Source organism: Salmo salar, chromosome 25, assembly GCF_965601325.2.
Source record: "Salmo salar chromosome 25, fSalSal1, whole genome shotgun sequence".
In the NCBI taxonomy this organism is placed as follows: Eukaryota; Metazoa; Chordata; class Actinopteri; order Salmoniformes; family Salmonidae; genus Salmo; species Salmo salar.
Window position 1 is genome coordinate 16,651,350 of NC_138315.1, and position 21,215 is coordinate 16,672,564.

General features: G+C 41.7%; 2 protein-coding genes across 7 annotated transcripts in view; one reads left to right on the forward strand and one right to left on the reverse strand.

Moving 5' to 3' along the window:
* The window catches only part of LOC106586256 (disintegrin and metalloproteinase domain-containing protein 23), a 34,556-nt gene extending 22,309 nt beyond the window's left edge, over positions 1–12,247 (reverse strand). For 4 of the 6 annotated variants that reach the window (XR_001324162.3, XR_001324161.3, XM_014173330.3 and 1 more), the window contains exons 1-7: positions 11,940–12,247; positions 10,859–11,085; positions 10,026–10,102; positions 5,640–5,703; positions 3,505–3,587; positions 3,297–3,360; positions 433–505 (exon numbers count right to left, since the gene is read on the reverse strand). Coding sequence is in view for 4 of the 6 variants with exons in the window: in XM_014173330.3 (XP_014028805.3) it covers positions 433–505; positions 3,297–3,360; positions 3,505–3,587; positions 5,640–5,703; positions 10,026–10,102; positions 10,859–11,085; positions 11,940–12,015 (664 nt within the window). In the remaining 2 variants the exon portion in view is untranslated. The remainder of the gene's footprint in view (positions 1–432; positions 506–3,296; positions 3,361–3,504; positions 3,588–5,639; positions 5,704–10,025; positions 10,103–10,858; positions 11,086–11,939) is intronic. The other 2 variants (XM_014173331.3, XM_014173328.3) reach the window with 1 other exon arrangement.
* A 2,921-nt stretch (positions 12,248–15,168) lies between these two features.
* cmklr2 (chemerin chemokine-like receptor 2) lies at positions 15,169–20,452 on the forward strand. The gene is made up of 3 exons (XM_014173332.3): positions 15,169–15,401; positions 15,985–16,101; positions 16,344–20,452. Exon 3 carries the CDS (start codon positions 16,378–16,380, stop codon positions 17,458–17,460), a length of 1,083 nt encoding a protein of 360 aa, XP_014028807.1. The 5' UTR covers positions 15,169–15,401; positions 15,985–16,101; positions 16,344–16,377; the 3' UTR covers positions 17,461–20,452.
* The last annotated feature ends 763 nt before the right edge of the window (positions 20,453–21,215 follow it).

The window sequence follows — 21,215 nt, forward strand, 5'->3', positions numbered from 1 at the left end:
ATTGAGGTATGCATAGGTCAAATACATATAAAAGACAATTGATTTACCTTGGAGTTTGTTCTTCACTAAGGCAGCCCCCCGCACCTCTCTGATTCAGAGGGGTTGGGTTAAATGCGGAAGACACATTTCAGTTAAAGGCATTGAGTTGTACAACTGACTAGGTATCCCCCTTGTCCTTTCCCTCCATTGGTTCCACTCTACTGGGCAAACCAAATGAAGCGCAACACAGCTATTTGAAAGTATGTGTATATGTATTTCACCCAGGTCTAGAGCTGTCATATGGGGAACCTAATGTTCGCGTTAGTAGGATAGGATAAGAAAGGTTTTGGAATGTCAGGTACACAGGCCATGAGAGTGTTGACGTAAAGTGATGGAGGCCTCTTTGGAGGTTATGCAAGATCCATGATGACAGAAAGATGCATAACTCATTACCCAGTTCCTCTTGGTCATTGTTCCTCTGGAGCGTGGGCCTCCTGCGCAACGAGTGGGGTCGTGCAGCTGTATCCTGTGAGGGAAACCATTAACCGTCAGCAAGGGTGTGATAAATGTGGTGGATACAGGGAACAGGGAACAGGGAACAGGGGTCAAGTTATAAAAGATAGGTCATAACGGGGTAGAGACTGGCTGGCTCAGAGGGCATCGACATTGGTCTGCATAACAAGGAACATGATCACATTTTCACAACTAGTCAACATCAATCAATATTTAAGGGAGACATGTAAAATTCAATACTTTATTAAGCTTACACCATTATCATTACATTACCACTATTCTTTCCATTTGCATCATGGACCTTGACTGATATACAGTGCCTTCAGAAAGTATCACAGCCATTTATTTTCCCCACATTTTGTTGTGTTACAGCCTGAATTTAAAATGGATTAAATTGAGATTTGTTGTCACTGGACTACACAAAATACCCCATAATGTCAAAGTGGAATTATGTTTTTAGAATGTTTACAAATGAATAAAAAATGAAAAACTGAAATGTATTGAGTCAATAAGTATTCAAACCCTTTGTTATGGCAAGCCTAAATAAGTTCAGGAGTACACATGTGCTTAACAAGTCACATAATAAGTTGTATGGACTCACTATGTGTGCAATAATAGTGTTTAATATGATTTTTGAATGACTACCTCATCTCTGTACCCCACACATACAGTTATCTGTAAGGTCTCTCAGTCGAGCAGTGAATTTCCAACAGATTCAACCACTAAGACCAGGGAGGTTTTCCAATTCCTTGAAAAAAAGCAGACATTGAATATTTCTTTGAGCATGGTGAAGTTATTCATTACACTTCAGATGGTGTATCAATACACCCATTCACTACAAAGATAAAGGTGTCCTTCCTAACTCAGTTGCCGGAGAGGAAGGAAACTGCTCAGGGATTTCAGGCCAGTGGTAACTTTAAAACAGTTACAAAATGTAATGCCTGTGATAGGAGAAAACTGGGGATGGATCAACAACGTTGTAGTTACTCCACAATACTAACCTAAATGACACAGTGAAAAGAAGGAAGCCTGTACAGAAAAAAAGATATTCAAAAACATGCATCCTGTATGGAACAAGGCACTAAAGTAATACTGCAAAAAATGTGGCAAAGAAAGGAACTTTATGTCATAAATACAAAGCGTTATGTTTGGGGTAAATCCAACACAATAATCATTGAGTACCACTTCATAATTTCAAGCATGGTGGTGGCTGAATCATGTTATGGGTATGATAAAAAGAAACGGAATAGAGCCAAGCATAGGCAAAATCCTAGAGGGAAACCTGGTTCAGTCTGCTTTCCAACAGACACTGGGAGACAAATTCACCTTTCAGCAGGGCATTTACCTAAAACACTTGGCCAAATATACACTGGAGTTGCCTACCAAGACAACATTGAATGTTCCTATGTGGCCTAGTTACAGTTTTTACTTAAATTGACTTGAAAATCTATGTCAAGACTTGAAAATGGCTGTCGAGCAATGGTCAATAATATCGGGCATACAAAAATCTCAGCTCTAGATTTTGCTGCAAAGAGACATAATCACTATATCATTTATTCTGGTATTACCCCTATGTAGCTTGTTTCTGGTCACAACATTCACTTTAAAAAAAAAATCACAATATTCACTTCAAATGAACCTTACAAACAGCAGTGTTGGGCGATCTGGAAAGCCATAGTCAGTCAATCAATAATATAATAATACTCGTAGGAAAGGTTTTCATCTTTAGCTCACAATCTGTAGATGCTATGAAATTAGAAAGGTTCAACATGTATGTGAAACATCACAGGACAATTGAAATATATATGGCACATGGAAACCAAACGAGGGTGGTCTATGGTGATAGGTGGGATGGGCTGAGAGTGGCTGAGGGGAGGGGTTAAAGAGCTTATGTCAGTAACGTATTATTGTTATGTGACTGCTGCATATTAAAGTACCGTATATGTAAAATATATGTGTAAAATGTATGTGTCAAATGTGTATAAATGTATGTGTAAAATGTATGTATATGTATCAGAACCTGTAAGCACCCCAAAATATATGTGTCCTCTGAAGAGAGGGGGTGGTGGATGGGTTAATAATAAAAAACGGTTATTTCAAAAATTAAAATATATATTTTTTAAATAATAAAAAAATTATTGTCAACAACCAACTTGAGAGAACTTGAAGAATTTTGAAAAGAATAATGGGCAAATGTACAATCCAGGTGTGCAAAGAACTTACCCAGAAAGACTCACAGCTGTAATCACCGCCAACGGGGATTCTATGTCTTGACTCAGGGGTGTGAATACTTATGTAAATGAGATATTTCATTGTTTGTTTGTTTTTTGCAAGAATTTCTAAAAACATGTTTTCACTTTGTCATAATGGGGTATTGTGTGTAGATGGGTGATACTTGTTATGATTGAATCCATGTTGAATTCAGGCTGTAACACAACAAAATGTGGAATAAGTCAAGGGGTATGAATACGTCCTGAAGGCACTGTACATTCTATGCTTATATAACTTTTGTAAAAGCTCAATACAGATTAGTGAGGTATAACCATTTCCACACATGCAGCACTTTGTTATCATTATGTCCTTCACTATTGTAAACCATGGACTTCCTTTAAAAACAAGAACACCCTTGTCAATGGCAAACATACCAATTTTACTAGATAACCTAATGTGCTTTACAGGAAAAAGGAGGCTTTAGCAACAGTAAAAGTGGCAGAAGCGATCCTAGCAGTAGCACAAGTAGAGGTAGAACAAATAATATTTGTGTAGCAAAGATTTGAAAAACCTAAATATGAGGAAGAACTTACAATTGAGTGAGTCTGTTGCAAAGGCTCAATTAGATACACGTAGAGTCCATCATCAAACATTCCACTGTCAGGTAAAGAGAGAGGGAGCGAGAGGAAAAGTGAAGAGAGAAGACAGTCAATACTAAGTCAATAGCAGCTGTGGAAAGCACCGATATCTACAAGTATTCCATGCACGGACTTTTAAGTAAAACTGCTGGTGTTCACTTACTGCAGCCCATTGCAGGTAGACAAGGCCACGTTAGAGTCATCTTCCCCCCTCACCTGGCCGTGGTAGTAACAGTGCTCACCACCCTGAGGATACACAGAAACAACATTTATACAATACTTATACAACATCACATCTACCTACTGCAGAGCAGCGGGGAAATATGAGACATATACTGTACACTCAGTGGCCAGTTTATTACATCTAGCACCGGGTTGCCTCCAGAAAAACCTCCAGAACAGCCTGAATTGTTCAGGGCATGGAAACATTGCTCAATTGGTATCAAGGGACCTAACATGTAGCAGGAAAACATTCCCCAAACCAGTACACCCCCGCCACCAGCCTGTACCGTTGACACTAGGCAGGATGGGGCCATAGACTCATGCTGTTGACGCCAATTCCTGATTCTGCCATCAGCATGACGCAACAGGAACCAGGATTTGTTGGTTCCAGGCAATGTTTTTCCACTCCGCTATTGTCCAGTGTTGGTGATCACTTGCCCACTGGAGCCACTTCTTCTTGTTTTTAGCTGATAGGAGTGGAACCCAGTGTGGTCGTCTGCTGCAATAGCCAATCCGTGACAAGGACCAACGAGTTGTGCGTTCTGAGATGCCGTTCTGCACCCCACTGTTGTACTGCGCCGTTATTTGCCATTATTTTCACTGTCATCCGTGAAAAGCCAAGGAGGCCGACCGTTTCTGACATACTGCAACTGGCGTGCCTGCTACCGCCAATCATCGCCATGCTCAGTCGCTTAGGTCACTTGTTACTCCCATTCTAACATTCAATCGAACAGTAACCGAATGCCTTGATGCTTGTCTGCCTGCTTTATATAGCAAGCCACGGTCACGTGACTCACTGTCTGTAGGAGCGAACCATTTTCGTGAACAGGGTGGTGTTCCTAATAAACTGGCCACTGAGTGTACATACCAACATTACTCCATGGGTTTGGAGTGGAGCTTCCTACAAAATATTCAGCAAACAAACAAACATACACAGTGTACTTATCACATTCACAGCTGTACCATATGAGTCAATATATAGCAATGCAATGTAACTCAGATGGAGTAGCCCCGGGTGTATTCGCTAGATTATTGCAACTTTGTCGACTTTGACTGTTTATTCAGTTGGAGAGACTATAAATGGGTGCAATATGTCATCTGCAGCCTGGTTTACGCATTCAGCTCACATTTATAAATAATATCTTTCTGCAGTGTCGGTTGTGGTGGTGGGCCTCAAACTAATGACTGTTCTTCTTCAGACCTCAATGGTCCACATCACTTTCCCTCTCCCTCATCTGTGACTCAGTTATCAACTAGGCCCAGGGTGAGCAGAGGACACTCTCTCTTTCACTCCCACCATCCCACACTGCATAGCTACTGCAGAGCACCAGCGTCTCTAGCTCCCCTGTCACGTGACCTGGGTTCCAGGCAGCCAGGCAGGCAGGCAGGCAGGCAGGAGAGACAGGAGGCTGCAGGGGAGCGGAGTGGAGCTGTGCTGAGTCAGCTAGCTCCACTGTGCCCAGCCCAGCCCCTCTGCCTCAACCTGATTCAGCAACACCAGCAGCACAGTAACTAACACAGGCACACAGCAGCCAACTATCACATCTCTAGCCTCTTTTACCGCTCTCTTGCTAGCAGTCTATCCCTCCCTCCTTCCCTCGGTCTGTCTCCTACATCACTAAAACAGATGCAACACTTACACACCATCAGGATGGATAAGACAAAGTACAGGTGTACTGATGGTGGAGCACCATTGACTTGATGAGGTTAGCTAATGGTAATCAATAACAGCAATGTTAGGATACATCAAAACCAAGTGGATAAATAACATCAAAGTAGAAATGTCCAAGTAACTCTCTGTACTATACAAGGCCATTTGATTTATTTTCATGTCTGTGAACCCCAGTGGTCCTGTCAACATAGTAGGATGAATAGTTTGGATGTCTTTAAGCATTTTGCGGCATTTTGCTTTAACTCTCCACTTGTTCTTTGATTGGCCCTAACTAGCCAAAGTTAAACAAAACAATACATCCTGTAACAGCTGCAGGCCCTGTACCTTCCACAGGGAACCAATTAGGCTCCTCTGAAAAAAGAGAGGTACCCAAACAGAGTGTGTGTTCTGACTGGAGATGTTACCTTTGACAGAACAGGTTTACCCCCTTCATAGTGGATCTCCACATAATCCGACGACAACAAGTCACTAGGAAGTAGAAGGAGAAGGGTGTGGGTTAGTGACATGTTGTGTGTCTGTTGTCCTAACCGTCTGGCTGTGGTCTGGCCTAGTACTGTGACTTACATGGCGGTTTAGAGGAGTGCATCCTGTTAAACAGCTACATTCAACAATCACCACAAACCTTAGGTAATCCTCTTCCAAACCCAAAGTCAAATACACCCACATGAACTTAAAATACACCCACACCATCTCACAGTTAAAAAGGTAGCTTAAACGTTGAATACTGTGCAGCTATAAAAAGAGTAGGTAAGATGCTTCAGTTCGAATGAGGAGAGGGAGGGAGGGAAACATTATTTTTGTTAGGCTGCCAGGTGGTTGAGACAGTACAAGAATATGTATAAGATACATACAGTATAATACATCATAAATACACCAAGCTGCATACTCTGAAAGACTATGAAAGACAGTCAACACACAGTCGTTCCAGACTGCTTCCGAAAAGGGATACAGAATCCATCACAAAGCTGTCATTTAGTGAACCAACGAGGAGAAATGCTCTTTTGGAGTTCAAACCACTGTCAAATCTATTCTAACCTTTGAACACCATCTAGAGCAAGAGAACATCTAAAACAACTCATAATTCGAAATTGTATCATTATTTCAAAAACAAATACTTTTTCTAAAATGATTAAGTACATTGATTAGAAAGAACATCCATAACAGGCAAAGAACATAGAAAAACAGCCATGACAGGCAAAGAACATAGAAAAACAGCCATGACAGGCAAAGAACATAGAAAAACAGCCATGACAGGCAAAGAACATAGAAAAACAGCCATGACAAGCAAAGAACATAGAAAAACAGCCATGACAAGCAAAGAACATAGAAAAACAGCCATGACAGGCAAAGAACATAGAAAAACAGCCATGACAGGCAAAGAACATAGAAAAACAGCCATGACAGGCAAAGAACATAGAAAAACAGCCATGACAGGCAAAGAACATAGAAAAACAGCCATGACAAGCAAAGAACATAGAAAAACAGCCATGACAGGCAAAGAACATAGAAAAACAGCCATGACAGGCAAAGAACATAGAAAAACAGCCATGACAGGTAAAGAACATAGAAAAACAGCCATGACAGGCAAAGAACATAGAAAAACAGCCATGACAGGCAAAGAACATAGAAAAACAGCCATGACAGGCAAAGAACATAGAAAAACAGCCATGACAGGCAAAGAACATAGAAAAACAGCCATGACAGGCAAAGAACATAGATAAACAGCCATGACAGGCAAAGAACATAGATAAACAGCCATGACAGGTAAAGAACATAGAAAAACAGCCATGACAGGTATGACATTGATACAAGTAACTACGAATATCATATCCCTTTTCAAAATGGTGTCAATGAAGCAAGACATGATAAAGGATTGTGTGAGGCTTTTGCTTCACCTTGAGCACCACTGTCCTCCAGGCTGTTCCCACCGTCTGACTCAGCGAGCCATGTCACACCACACCGTTACACACACTCAATCTGTTAGCTGACGACTGACTTCAAGAGACTGACATTTCTGCCACAATGGCGCTTTTCGGGGTAACCTTGTAGATCTCATTCAAAACACCCTCCCACCCCTGGACATACAGCACCTTTTGCTGCAGAAAATTAGAAAAAAATACAAAAGAAGTGTCTTTGGAAATGTACTGTACGTGTGTGACATTTTGGAGCGTTGCTCAGCGAGTGGGCTGGAAATGCTGTGCACAGTTGGGTGTAGAGAGAGAGAGAGAGAGAAAGAGAAAGAGAGAGAGAGAGAGAGTCAAAGCACCAGTGCAGTGTCTGTGAGAGATTCCTGAGTGAGGGGCTATTTTTAGCTTGACGTATGAGGCAGGGAGAGGAGAGTGTGCCACAGCACTGTGAGTGTGCGTGTGAATGTCTGTGTACGTGAGAGAAAATGTGTGTATGTGTGCGTGCATGCATGTATGTGTGAGACAGAGACAGAGTGTGTGTGTATGTGAGTGAGTGAGGAAGAGAGAGAGAGAGAGAGTGCGTGGAGGGGAGAGAGGGGAGAGTGCGGCATTGCAGAGTGTGGAGGGCTGGAGCAGTGGAACGTGAGTGTACAGAAGTGTGTGTATGTGTGTGTGTAGAGAAGGGAGGCCGGAGAAGTACATGTCGCAATGTGTAATGTGCAGCCAGTGTGTATGAGTGTTTATGTGTTTGGGGCCAAGGACCCTGAGGTATTTGAGTCCACAGGAGACTGAGTTACACAATGCAGTGGTAGAGGAGAGGGGAAAGACCAGAAACTGCAGGAGGTTCTGGGGCCTGGCGAAAGACCAGCTCCAGCCCAAATCCCCCAATGACACATGATGCTGTCATTGCTATAGCTCTGGCACATGGAAATAATCAGTCTGCTCCTAATTGAATAGTGATGCTCTGGGAAAGGGAGGACAAGACATACTGTACTGCAGCCCAGACCACTGCATGACAGAATCAGCCCCAGATCAATGCTAATTAAAACACAGCGATATTATGAGACCACTCAATCTAGACCTACATTAAACCATCTGCATATAGGTTTTCCATGAAAACTATATCGGTTTTGACATTGAAATGAGAATAAAACACAGTTCTCTGTTAAAGGGATACCTTGGGATTTGGGCAATAAGATCCTTTATCTACTGCCTCAGAGTCAGATGAACTTATCGATACCATTTTTATTTCTCTGCGTGCAGTTTGAAGGAAGTTGCTAACTAGCGCTAGCGCAATTGCTAAATAGTGTTAGTGCAAGTCTAAGGGTATCTGCTGCTAGCAGATACCCTTAGACTTCCAGTTATTGTGTTAACGGCTAGCAGATACCCATAGACTTCCAGTCATTGCGCTAACGGCTAGCAGATACCCATTGCGCTAATGGTAGTTAGCATTGGCTCGCAAAACTACCTTTAACTTCCTTCATACTGAACACAGATACATAAAATGGTATCCACAAGTTCATCTGACTCTGGGGAAGTAGAAAAATCCCGAAGTATCCCTTTAAGAATAGTCAACTCTATTATGTTGAAAATATGTTCTCCAGGTGCAGAAGTAAGAGGAGCAGCGAGCAGTACAAGTTGCACCCATTGGCAGGTTGCAGACCTATCTATATTTATATCAGCATTCTCACAGCTACAACAGTGAGCAGAACTTATCCTACCCATAGACACAGACTAAAAAGACCTGCAGCAAAAAGTCACACTCACATAATACTCACAATCAATAAAAACAACATAGGATCTGGTCACAAAGAACAGCTTCTCTTCACTTCCGCAAGGTTACCTATTGTGTAATTATTGTCTGATCAAAAACACATTTTCTCTTGATTAATGCTATTGTTCAAAGCCTGACTGTCGGGACTGAGAGTAACAGGAAAACTAGTTTGTGTTGTGAGGCCAGGAGATGGTTAAGCTATCAGGTCAGGGACAGGGCACCGACCCCTCATGTCTCGACATGCTTCCTGCTGTAGTTTATTGTGTGTGTGTGTGTGTGTATCATTCCACCTCCTCTGACAGCATTGGTCACCATGACCACTTCTCCCATCTCTACTACCTTCCTACACATGGTCACCAAACCACACTACCTTCAAAGGTCAATGGCTGTCAAGAGTCTCCATGCTTCCCTATACCTATATTCACTTGAAAAGACAATGCATTTGCCAGGATCTATGAGTGTTCCTTTAGCTTTAGGATATTATAATCAGCCCACAACATAATGTATGTTCACGGTCATAGGAGCTAATGTTCTTCATGTGACAGCTCTGAGAAGACTGATGGTGGACACAACATGAGGTCTACTATTGATGAGACACACAGGCAGTCTCTGTCAAGAGGACCTGTTCAATCACCATAGCAAAGACTCATGAGGTCCTGCATTAACCTGACCGATAGTACACCTCATTACTAGTGAGGAAAATCACTTACAACTCCCTTGGAATCATGGGGACCTGTCACTTTGATTTAAAGATGACCCATCCAGCCCAACATGGTGCTCTCCGTATCAATGAGTCTAGCACGGCGGCCCTGCAGAATGTGGCTACTGTTGTGACCATGACCTTGATAACAGAAACAGTGGTTGGATGTGTTCCACACACTGGATCTGGATCAAAATGGAAGACTGTTCAGAAAATTACTCCTTATGTTTATATAAAATGACCTCTCTGCTGTAAACCATGAAATAACAAGAGCTGGGCAACACCCAAATGCCTATATCCATCACTGTTAGATAATACCCATGCCTATTTCATACGCTAAAAGATCAGCCAGCTAACCAAACCGTATTGAGTAAGAGAAGCAAGGTATAAAGTAGACAAAAACACTTACTTGTTTAATGTTAGGTCCAGCACAAATCTGGAGCCAAAGGCCTCTAACTGGAAACTGGCTTGAGCAAGGTGGACCGCCTGTGGGAGAGAGAGTGTTAGCCACATCACAGGTCCTTGTTTTCAGTTTTTATCAGGCTGTTTTCTTTTCTAATTGTAGGTTTATTGGGAGAATGGATGCCATTGGTAATGGTAATGGTAAAAGTAGTTATACTACTATAAAAATGTAATGTATTATAATTATTAATAGTTATATAATTAGAATCTTATTTCTATGGTTATTTAATTGAGAAATTGTAACTGTAATGACTGTAAGGAATGCCATGCCAACTTCCCTGCCGAGCCAAGTTAAGTAACTCCCCTGCATATCAAGTAAAATAGGGCATCGCCCTCATAACATGGGAGAGGAGGGGAGGATAGAGCGAGACAATGCTCTCATTGATGATTCCTTCTATCATTTCAATCAAACCATACCCCTTCATCCGTTTACTTTATTCAGTGTGCCAACATGGACAAGTGTACTGCCATTGGCAAGCATAACTACCACTGCACTCCAATATGTTCAGGGGCAGCAGGTAGCCTAGTGGTTAGAGCGTTGAGCCACTAACTGAAAGGTTGCTGGATCAAATCCCTGAACTGACAAGGTAAAAAATATGTTGTTCTACCGGTGAGCATGGCAGTTAACCCACTGTTTCCCAGGTGCTGAAGACATGGATGTTGATTATGGCAGCCCTCTCTGATTCAGAGGGGTTGAAGATGCATTCAGTTCCAAAACTGACTAGGTATCCCCCTTTCCCCAATATGATAACAATCCCAAGTTCTGACCAGAAGTTTTACCTGATCATGACCCTCTGTGGCCTGGTTCCTAGCCCGGGTGTCCAGGTCATGGTAAGTGCTCTCTGAGTCCTCGTTCAGGTAGTAGATGAGCCGAGAGGGGTAGGTGATCACATGCTCAGCCGCATGGTGACTTGTGTTGTCTGTTGCCGTTGCTGCAGTTGCCTCTCTCTCCAACAATAATGACACTGCGTCCCTCTCAACCACCTCATTCTCTCCTCCTTGAGAAACTGCAGAAGAGGAGATACCATACGAGCATGACAGTCAGTCTATACTCTGCATAGCCCCAACATAAGGAAGCCTGTCAATCATAATCTAATCATGTAAACAATTGCTGCTACTGCAGGAAGTGATTATGACTTCACCATTCCTCCAGGACACAATTGTGAGAGTTAAGTGTATAATGTTGTGTATTAGTACCATTAGAGTATGGCAGTAAACTATGACATTCCTTTTTCAAGGTCTACCTAAAAATAATTATATGGGGATTCCCATAAACAATTAAATACAAATGTACATAAACTCAAAATAATTGCATTACAAAAATCTATATTTGAAATATAAATTGAATATGACAGACTGGGTAGGCTTCTTCATGTTGTTATGTTGAATATTATTCTACTAATGAAAACAGAACAGTTCAATTCATAGTTAAATTAGCGCTTAATATAATAAAGGAGTGCCTTGTTAAGGTCAACATTAAGGTAAACTGCAACAGCAGTTTATAAAGGTGTTTTGATCTTTGAGGTACTAATAATTAGACACAATTGTACAGCTAAAACGAGTTCATCTTAAACATTTGTCTCAGGTTAATTTAGCTATATTTCATGTTCATAAACCTGAACAAAAGATGCTGAGGTGCTTTCGTCTGCCCCCTCTCTCACCGTCACTTAAAAGGGCTCGGCATATTAAATTGTCCTCCTGACACAGACAGATCCGTCCCAAAATAGAAACGGCATAGCGAGAAAAAACAACATGTCTATCATAAACATCAGATAATGACACAAAGAAGCATGCGAGTTATTAAATGTAACTGATACCGTTATGAAGGGACAGGATTGGGCTAAGAATATGCAGTACATACCAATTGCCGCTATGGATGGATGGAGCCAGGACGCAAGAATGCTCACGAGCAAATTTGCCAGAAATATCAAATGCATGATTCATATTTGATATCTGAAATATCTTTATATCAACACGTCAACACAGTAATTAGCTGGCGGCCCATTATTGCAGGGAAAATGTCGTTTACGGGTAATTCTTCATGTATCCAGTCAGTGGGGGGAGAGGACTCCTGCAGCAACGGGCGGGGGGGCGAATGGAAGGCGGTGGCCAGCCACTCGAATTCAACGAGCAGACTCCTCCTGATTCTGCATCCGCGCAAGTGCCGAGTCTGCCACAATTCAACACAAGTCCACCCTTTGCCCGCGCGCACATAGCACAGGCTCGTGCATGAGCCTTAAAGTAGCCTACATGCAGGTGATTTTCACAGAGAAGAGAGCCGGGGTCATCTGCTTAACAGTGTTTATCTCTGTCTAAACTCAAATTGGTAAGCGTCACAACAGTTGGAGAGCTATTTTGATGGGAATTATTTAATTGTTTTGTCAATCATCTTGGCTTTCCCTTAAAAAATGTTAGTCTATTAGAATGCAGCAAAATGAGTGGGAGTGTTGTTGACATTAATATTTTAGTCATTTAGCAGATGCTCTCCAGAGCAACTTACAGGAACAATCAGGGTTAAGTGCCTTGCTCAAGGGCACATCAACAGATTATTCACCTTGTCGGCTCGGTAATTTAAACCAGCGACCTTTTGGTAACTGGCCCAATAGGCTACCTGCTTGACCAAAGTCTATAGACCAGCATTTCCCAAACTCAGTCCTTGGGACTCCAAGGGGTGCCCGCTTTGTTTTTTGCCCTAACACTACACAGCTGGTTCAAATGATCAAAACTTGATGATTACTTGATTATTTGAATCAGCTGTGTAGTGATCGGGCAAAAACCAAAATGTCCATCCCTTGAGGTCCCTCGGGCCCAGTTTTGGAAACCCTGCTATAGACTAACCTAAATGGGGTACACTGTAATAAATGACTCTGTGGATCAACCAAAAAATAACTACGAGTTAGCATACATACAATATACTGTACAATATACTATACAACCAGTTATACTGAAGTTAATTTTACACTTCAGAATTACCTATCCACATTTCTTAAATTAGGTTACAAGTAATTAAATACATTTCCTGTTAATGAAGATATTAAGTTGGTTCCATAACATGAAATAATGACTCCAAACACTTTCTTTACAAATGGTGACAGTGTTTACCTCTGTCTAAACTCAAAACAGTAACCTTTCCATGATCTTTAGTATTACAATACACAAATTTAAACTGAACTTATAATCAAGAAAAAAAACTGAACAAATTTTCTGGAATGACATTCACTCTCACGGGTGGCCAAAAATAACAAACGTAAAGCCACGCCCCTCCCCCCCCCCATAGACCACGCCTCCAACTCTTATGATAGTCTGCCATCGCTAAATTGCACCCACCATATGCAATGCGAATGCAGATGAGGCGTTTCATTCAATTAAAAAAATCACATTGATCTTTCAAATTCTTTATTTGATTTCAGACAAATAGAATAAAATAAGTTGAACTGAGCAAAGCTTAATTTTGGATCATACCAATCAGAAAAATAACTTCAGATGAAAAAGTACCATCCCACTTTTTTACAGCAATAGGATCTGTCTTGGGCAATTCTGTTTGATACAGATAGGATCTATATCACATAAAGACCACACAAAATTGCCCAAGACAGATCCTAGTTACTATCGGAGCTAGTGGGAGAGTATGTCTGCTTCACTAAGGCTGCGTTGCTGTGTTTTAAATATTTGATAAAGCTTTGCGTATCCTTTGCATAACACATGGCACCTCCAGATTTCATGTCCATCACACTCTTTTAAGCAGTCAATAAAATCCACACAGAGAGCTGCACTTCAATCATGATTTTAAGGTAGTGTCCAGTGTGTCCAGTTCAAATAATGTATCCAACCGTGTGTAATTACATAGGGTGAGAAATACTAAAATGGTCACATTCATTGCTTTACTTTATCCCTATGAGGGGTTGCTCTTACAACTAGAGTGTGTGAAGGTAGGCCCTACCCTCTTTTTACAAATACCCTTAAATGTAGGCATTTTAGAAGGCACCATCTCTGCATTTTGCTGCCATAGGCTATTGCTGTCCATCCTTCCAGTAAGGCCCTCCTTAGCACTTAGTGTCCTCCAGGAGGATTGTTTGTCAGGACTACTCATGTGTGCCTGGCACGACTGGCAGGCCTCTACTACTCATGTGTGCCTGGCACAACTGGCAGGCCTCTTGATGAAATCTATGATTGTTGCCCAAGCGTGCGCACACACACACAAACACAAACAGATACACTCTCAGTATTTTACACACACACACACACACGCACACACACACACACACACACACACACACACACACACACACACACACACACACACACACACACACACACACACACACACACACACACACACACACACACACACACACACACACACACACACACACACACACACACACACACACACACACTCTATCGGCCCTGCAGGATCTGACAGCTCCTCCCTCTGGGTTAAATGGGCCGCAGTGGGATGGTCAGCTAGGGTGCTTGGCAGAGATAAAGAGAAAAGCCTGTTTTGTTATTTTAAGAGGCAAAGAGTGGTAAAAGTAAGCAGTTTTTCACATGAATTACTTCTTTGTGGGATTTCATTTGCAGGGTTTTTTTGGTATGAGGAGGATTTAAATTTCCTAACTTAAACTTGACATCAAATCTAATATCTGCACAAGATGATAATCATATATGCTCAGACATTGTAAAAACAATAAATGAATGCAATACAATGGATTCCTGAAGACCACCTTACTCTAAACCTGACGTTTTTGTGTTATTGATTTAGACTTGCTCTGTATATTTTCCTGATGTTCTTTCTAAATACCATACACTGCAGTAAATCATGCTTACTATAGGCTTACTGGTGCTTGGAACTTCTGAGATTGAATTGCCAGTGGTCAACCAGTCAAATAATCTGTCCTGACCTATTCTATAAATAATGTAATGTTTAATATAAGTAATTTAGCGATTATTCTCTTAAACAAGGCATTCCTTTCCTCCCCATTCCAGGACCACAAGTTTTCTTAATTCCTATACAGTGCAAGTGATGAGTCAGTGGACGCGCCCACTTGGACACCGACCCAACTCTCCAGTATTTATTACGGTGTAACGGGTTTACGCACAGACTCTAACGAGGATACTCGAACATAAACGATACTCCAACCCCAGTAATAACATAGGGATGGAGTTTGGAATTTCAATGAAACTTAGCACTCAGTGAGACAAATTGTAAAATACTGAGAGTTACCATAGAGGTAGCATAACTATTTTACGCTGCTTTAACTCTGAAAGTTTTCGTTTGGGTGATTTCGACTCCGAGACGGTTGGCGGGACATAGACAAGGGAGGTATGCATACAGTATGTAGACTAGGAGGCTTTCATGGGTGTTGGATAACGCATAAGAAAATGCATAGCAATCGCAAAATATCAGATGCAGTTTTTTTCTGATCATTCAGCCGGACCTTAACATTACTTATTAAATAGTTATATGTATGTAGAACATACATCACGAACGTATATGTTAATAGTAGTTTCATAACTCAAGTACTGTATCATGTGGCAAATTCTTTTAAAACAAAACATATTTTGCCTACAGTTAAATGATGTTGTCATGGTGTTTTAGCTTTTGAGTTTTACTACTGTTGCCTTCAGTTTATCTGACCATAGACCTTGAAGGCCAAAGTTAGACTGAAGAGACTGTGTTGTGTGCATTTTTGTGGGTTGGAGGTCCGTTTGTACTGAAGATTTATTGTGTTTAAGGGTCACATAAGTTTACTTTGAGGCCCGGAAGAAACAGATAAGCAGGATGTAGTCATGATTTAACAATGTGACACCGTGTGTGTGCGTGCTGTGGGTGGGTGTGTGAAGGGTGTGGGCACTCCACCTACCCTCTTTTTCATGTCGGCTCACTAATGATGACACTTTTCCAGGATAAGGACCCAGCTGTAATTAAATCTCAGTTTTAAAACAACTGGAGGAACTGTGACCAGGACACTAACAAAAGCAAAGTTTGTGTAAAAGAAGTGCAGGGACATTTTCAGTACCAGGTGAGAAGCCATGATGTAAAAACATAATGGGCTATTAATGACAACAGTATCTCTTTTGCAGAACATCTGCATGTTGTATTGTACACGGTAATTAGAAACATTGTGTTAACATGTTATCAACATGAGTAATTACAGGGTTACTACAGAAGTACAAGAGCAACTTAATGCAACTTACATTTTAACTGACAAAACAAATTACACATATTGAAGGAGTGACTCTTATTGCTTTTTCTTTCTTACAGGACCTCTGCTTACAAAGGTAGTAGCGCTGCAGTAATGGAAGAATCCTCGGAAGACTATGACAATTACACCTACGATTATCTGGAGTATGGAGACTTCGAAGAAGTCAAGGGTGGATACTCTCAGAAGGAAGCTATGCACATCATATCAGTTATCATATATAGTATTTCCTTCGTGCTCGGTGTCACTGGAAATGGAATAGTCATATGGGTGACGGCATTTAAAAGCAAACGGACAGTGAACAGTATATGGTTGCTGAACATGGCCATCGCAGATTTTGTGTTTGTGCTCTTTTTGCCCTTCTCCATCGACTACGTTCTTCGAGACTTCCACTGGTCCTTTGGGCTGGTCATGTGTAAACTCAACTCGTTTGTGTCTGTGATGAACATGTATGCCAGTGTGCTCTTCCTCATGATTCTCAGTCTAGACAGGTATGTCTCATTTGTCCACCTTAGCTGGTCTCAGAGGTGTCGCACTATACTGCGAGCCTGGATCGTATGTGGCTGTGTGTGGGGGGTGTCTGCTCTACTGAGCCTACCTACTCTGATATTCCGTGACACTATGCGCATACATGGCAGGGTGGTGTGCTTCAACAATTTCAATGTCCAGGATGGGCATTCAGCTGCTGTGAGACATATTACGCTGGTGGCCGTTCGTACAGCAGTGGGCTTCTTACTGCCCTTCAGTGCCATCTGCGTGACTGGAATTCTCCTGGCAATCAAAGTCCACCAGTCTGAAGATTCTGTGCGCCTATCCAGCTTCTCTAAAACAGTTTCCGCTGTTATTTTGGCCTTCTTTTTCTGCTGGGCACCGTTCCATACCTTTAGTTTAATGGAGCTTTCCATGCACTCTTCAATGTTTCTACATACTGTTCTGAAGACAGGCTTTCCTCTTGCTACTAGCTTAGCCTTTTTCAACAGCTGTGTCAACCCTCTCCTCTACATGTTGGTGGGCAAGAAGGTTCGCCAGCTCCTGAAGCGCTCGTGTCTGGACATCACAAAGAGTTATCTGCGGGAGCTCAGCCAGTCCATCTCTGCAACTGAATCAGTGACTGTAGCAGACATCAGTCCTTCAGACATCACTCCACCAGAGGAGCCCACAGAATCATCAACTGTATGATTATAATGCAGTACCTCCTAAACCCACAGTTACCTGTAAAGCAGAAATCAACAAGAGCTGCTATTTTACCTTTGAGAGCCAGCCTGACCATTATTTTACCAGATGTGACTTATTTTCTATTCTACTTCAGTGTAACATTTCTGCTAGTTGTTTCAGTTGGATATTTCCAAGCAGCAATTACTCAGAGTGCCAACTTCTGTTGACTGTAAATTGCCCTCAGTGGAAAACCTGAGTAAAGTCATGCACTAAAAGTATAACTTGCACAGGAAAAAATAAGTAACTTTAATGATTTGAAAAAAATAATATGATCCTAATTATCCCAAAAACAACCATCCCCACAGCCTCTGGAACAGGAATTATTAGAAGCAGATCGACCATTTTCATAAACACTTTGTATTTAGATTTCGATCTTTAAACAAATCCAAGTTTAACCCTGATGGGAATTTGCAAATCTCAGTAGGCCTTCTCTTTCCCTTAGGAATATATTACATTGAAAAGGTATGTTTTCCTTTCTAAGATAATTTCCTGTTATAGTGTTCTTTGTTATTATACACTATAAAAAATGCTGGGTTAAAAACATCCCAATTTGGGTAAATATTGGACAGAACACATGTTGGGTTATTTTGACCCAGCCAGTTGGGTCACAAACAACCCATTGTTTTCTTTAAAAGAGAAAGGTTGGGTTGTTAATGCTGGGTTATTGAGCTATGATCCACCGGGTCAAACCAGAAGACTGGAGGGGTGGCTTAGTAGGGGTGTGGTTTTTAGATAGTTATTTTTGGCCACCTGTGAGGGCAAATGTCATTCCGGTTAATCTGTTCTGTTTTCTTGTCATCTGCTGTTAAGGTTGAGCACTGACACTTTTCAAATCAAATTTAATTTGTCACATGCACCGAATACAACAGGTGTAGACCTTACCGTGAAAGGCTTACTCACAATGAAAGGCTCACTCACAATAAAATAACAATAACAAGGCTATATACAGGGTGTACCGGTACCAAGTCAATCTGCAGGGGTACAGGTTAGTCAAGGTAATTTGTTCGTGTAGGTAGGGGTAAAGTGACTATGCATAGGTAATAAACAGCAAGTAGCAGCAGTGTAAAACAAAGGGGGGTCAATGTAAATATTCCGGGTGGCCATTTGATTAATTGTTCAGTGGTCTTATGGCTTGGAGGTAGAAGCTGTTAAGGAGCCTTTTGGACCTAGACTTGGCGCCCGGTACCGCTTGCCATGCGGTAACAGAGAGAACTGTCTATGACTTGGGTGACTGGAGTCTTTAACAATTTTTGGGGCTTTCCTCTGACACCTCCCAGTATATAGGTTCAGGATGGCAGGAAGCTTGGCCCCGGTCATGTACAGGGCCAAACGCACTACCCTCTTTAGCACCTTACGGTTGGATGCCGAACAGTTGCCATACCAGCCGGTGATGCAACCAGTCAGGATGCTCTCGATGGTGCAGCTGTAGAAATTTTTGAGGATCTAGGAACACATGCCAAATCTTTTCCGTCTCCTGTTGTCGTTGTCGTGTTGTTGTCGTGCCCTCTTCACGACTGTCTTGGTGTGTTTGGACCATGATAGGTTGGTGATGTGGACACCAAGAAACTTGAAACTCTCGACCCACTCCACTACAGCTTCGTTGATGTGAATGGGGGCGTGTTCTGCCCTCCTTTTCCTGTAGTCCACGATCAGCTCCTTTGTCTTGCTCATGTTGAGGGAGAGGTTGTTATCCTGGCACCACACTGCCAGGTCTCTGACATCCTCCCTATAGGCTGTCTCATCGTTACCTATGATCAGGTCTACCACTGTTGTGTCGTCAGCAAACTTAATGATGGTGTTAGAGTCGTGCTTGGCCATGTAATCGTGGGTGAACAGGGAGTGCAGGAGAGGACTAAGCACACATCCCTGAGGGGCCCCCGTGTTGAGGATCTGAGTGGTAGATGTGTTGTTGCCTACCCTTACCACCTGGGGGCGGCCCAACAGGACATCCAGGATCCATCTGCAGAGGGAGGTGTTTAGTCCCAGGGTCCTTAGTTTAGTGATGAGCTTTGAGGGCACTATGGTGTTGAATGCTGAGCTGTAGTCAATGAATAGCATTCTCATATAGGTGTTCCTTTTGTCCAGGTGGGAAAGGGCAGTGTGGAGTGCAAGTGAGATTGCGTCATATGTGGATCTGTTGGGGTGTTATGTGAATTGGAGTGGGTCTAAGGTTTCCAGGAGGATGGGGTTGATGTGTGCCATGACCAGCCTTTCAAAGCACTTCATGGCCGACATGAGTGCTACGGGGCGGTAGTCAATTAGGCAGGTTACCTTCGCTTTCTTGGGCACAGGGACTATTCACTTCCATGCTGGGTTGACTCAGCAGATGTCTTTTTAATGTAATCTGTAGGTTATTTTCAAGAGGCATGGCTTTCATGAGAGTAAATGTCATTCCTGTTCATCATGTTATGTTTGGTACACTTATAATAAAGACATTCCTTTAATATTTTTGCACATTACATATTTGAATATGAAATTAATAACATTATTTAACTATCCCAACATTGGGATATGCATCAGCACTTGAACAACTTCATTTATTAAGCTACAAAAGTGTCACTACTCAACCTGAAGATGTACACACAATACAACAGATTAACCGGAATTACATTTACTCTCGCGGGTGGCCAAAAATAGCTATATAAAATCCACGCCCCTACTAAGCCACGCCTCCAGTTTTCTGATCTGACCCTGGGTTTTTATCCCAGCATTTTTTCGAGTGTATGGCTGGTGTACACAAGAGCCAAATTCTATTTGGCCTTTATTTCCTTCTCATATTATATTAAGTCTATAAATAAATCACCTATGTTTACATTACATTTTCAAATAGTGTTCACATTGCTTTCACTGTGTGGGAATTTGCAATCTATGAGGGAAATTTGAAATGCAATTTATTTGTTAATTCTAATATATTTGAGTCAAAGGAATACACAATAAATCCAATCCCTTATCTTTATTGGTAGTGTTTTTAAATATTTATTGGATCTGTTATAAGGAAGCAGTGCCAGGAATGCTGCTATATAGAGTGGTGCTCAATCTCCAGGGAACTAACAGGATATTGCCTGTAACCTCATTAAGGTTAGAGTACACTGAGGATGGAATAAACATACCACATGCATAGTTGATCAAAGAAGAATACACAAGAAGACGTGAACATCTAATACGCATTCAATTATAGCTAGAGAGTGTGTTGCCACTCTCCACTCTCAAATATGTGGATTTCCAATATATCACTTAATCCTAACTGCTGTCTTCCTGAAGTTCAGTTCCGTTGTCTTCAATGTAAATGTTATTGGTAAACAAACCCAGATGAGTTGAGACTGGTTGGGTAATGTGGTCCACATCTGGAACCATGGCCTGAGGAAACATCAACTGTTGCATTGTTGTATTAATCACCCCATTTCCTCTGCCAATACCTTGACACAACACTTGGAATAGTGGGCTATTGACATTTGATTCAGATTAATTTATGAGGCAAATGAGGGGTGTTGTTGAAAAACAATCTGGAATGAATAAAACCAGATTGGGATTTTTGGACATCTAATTGGGGATTTAAACTGAATAGAGATAGGAATGAAAAGCCATTTTATAGTGAATTGCATCTCAGTGAACCAAATCGAGTTGCATGTCATGGATGGAAATGAATTGCTCAGCCAGGGAGAATGTCTGAAATTCTCACATCACATGCAAAGAAATCAGTAGACTAGTTTACTACTAAT

Bases quoted from the DNA above. Each gene is read 5' to 3' on its own strand.
- cmklr2 (XM_014173332.3), top strand. From the start codon at position 16,378: ATGGAAGAATCCTCGGAAGACTATGACAATTACACCTACGATTATCTG.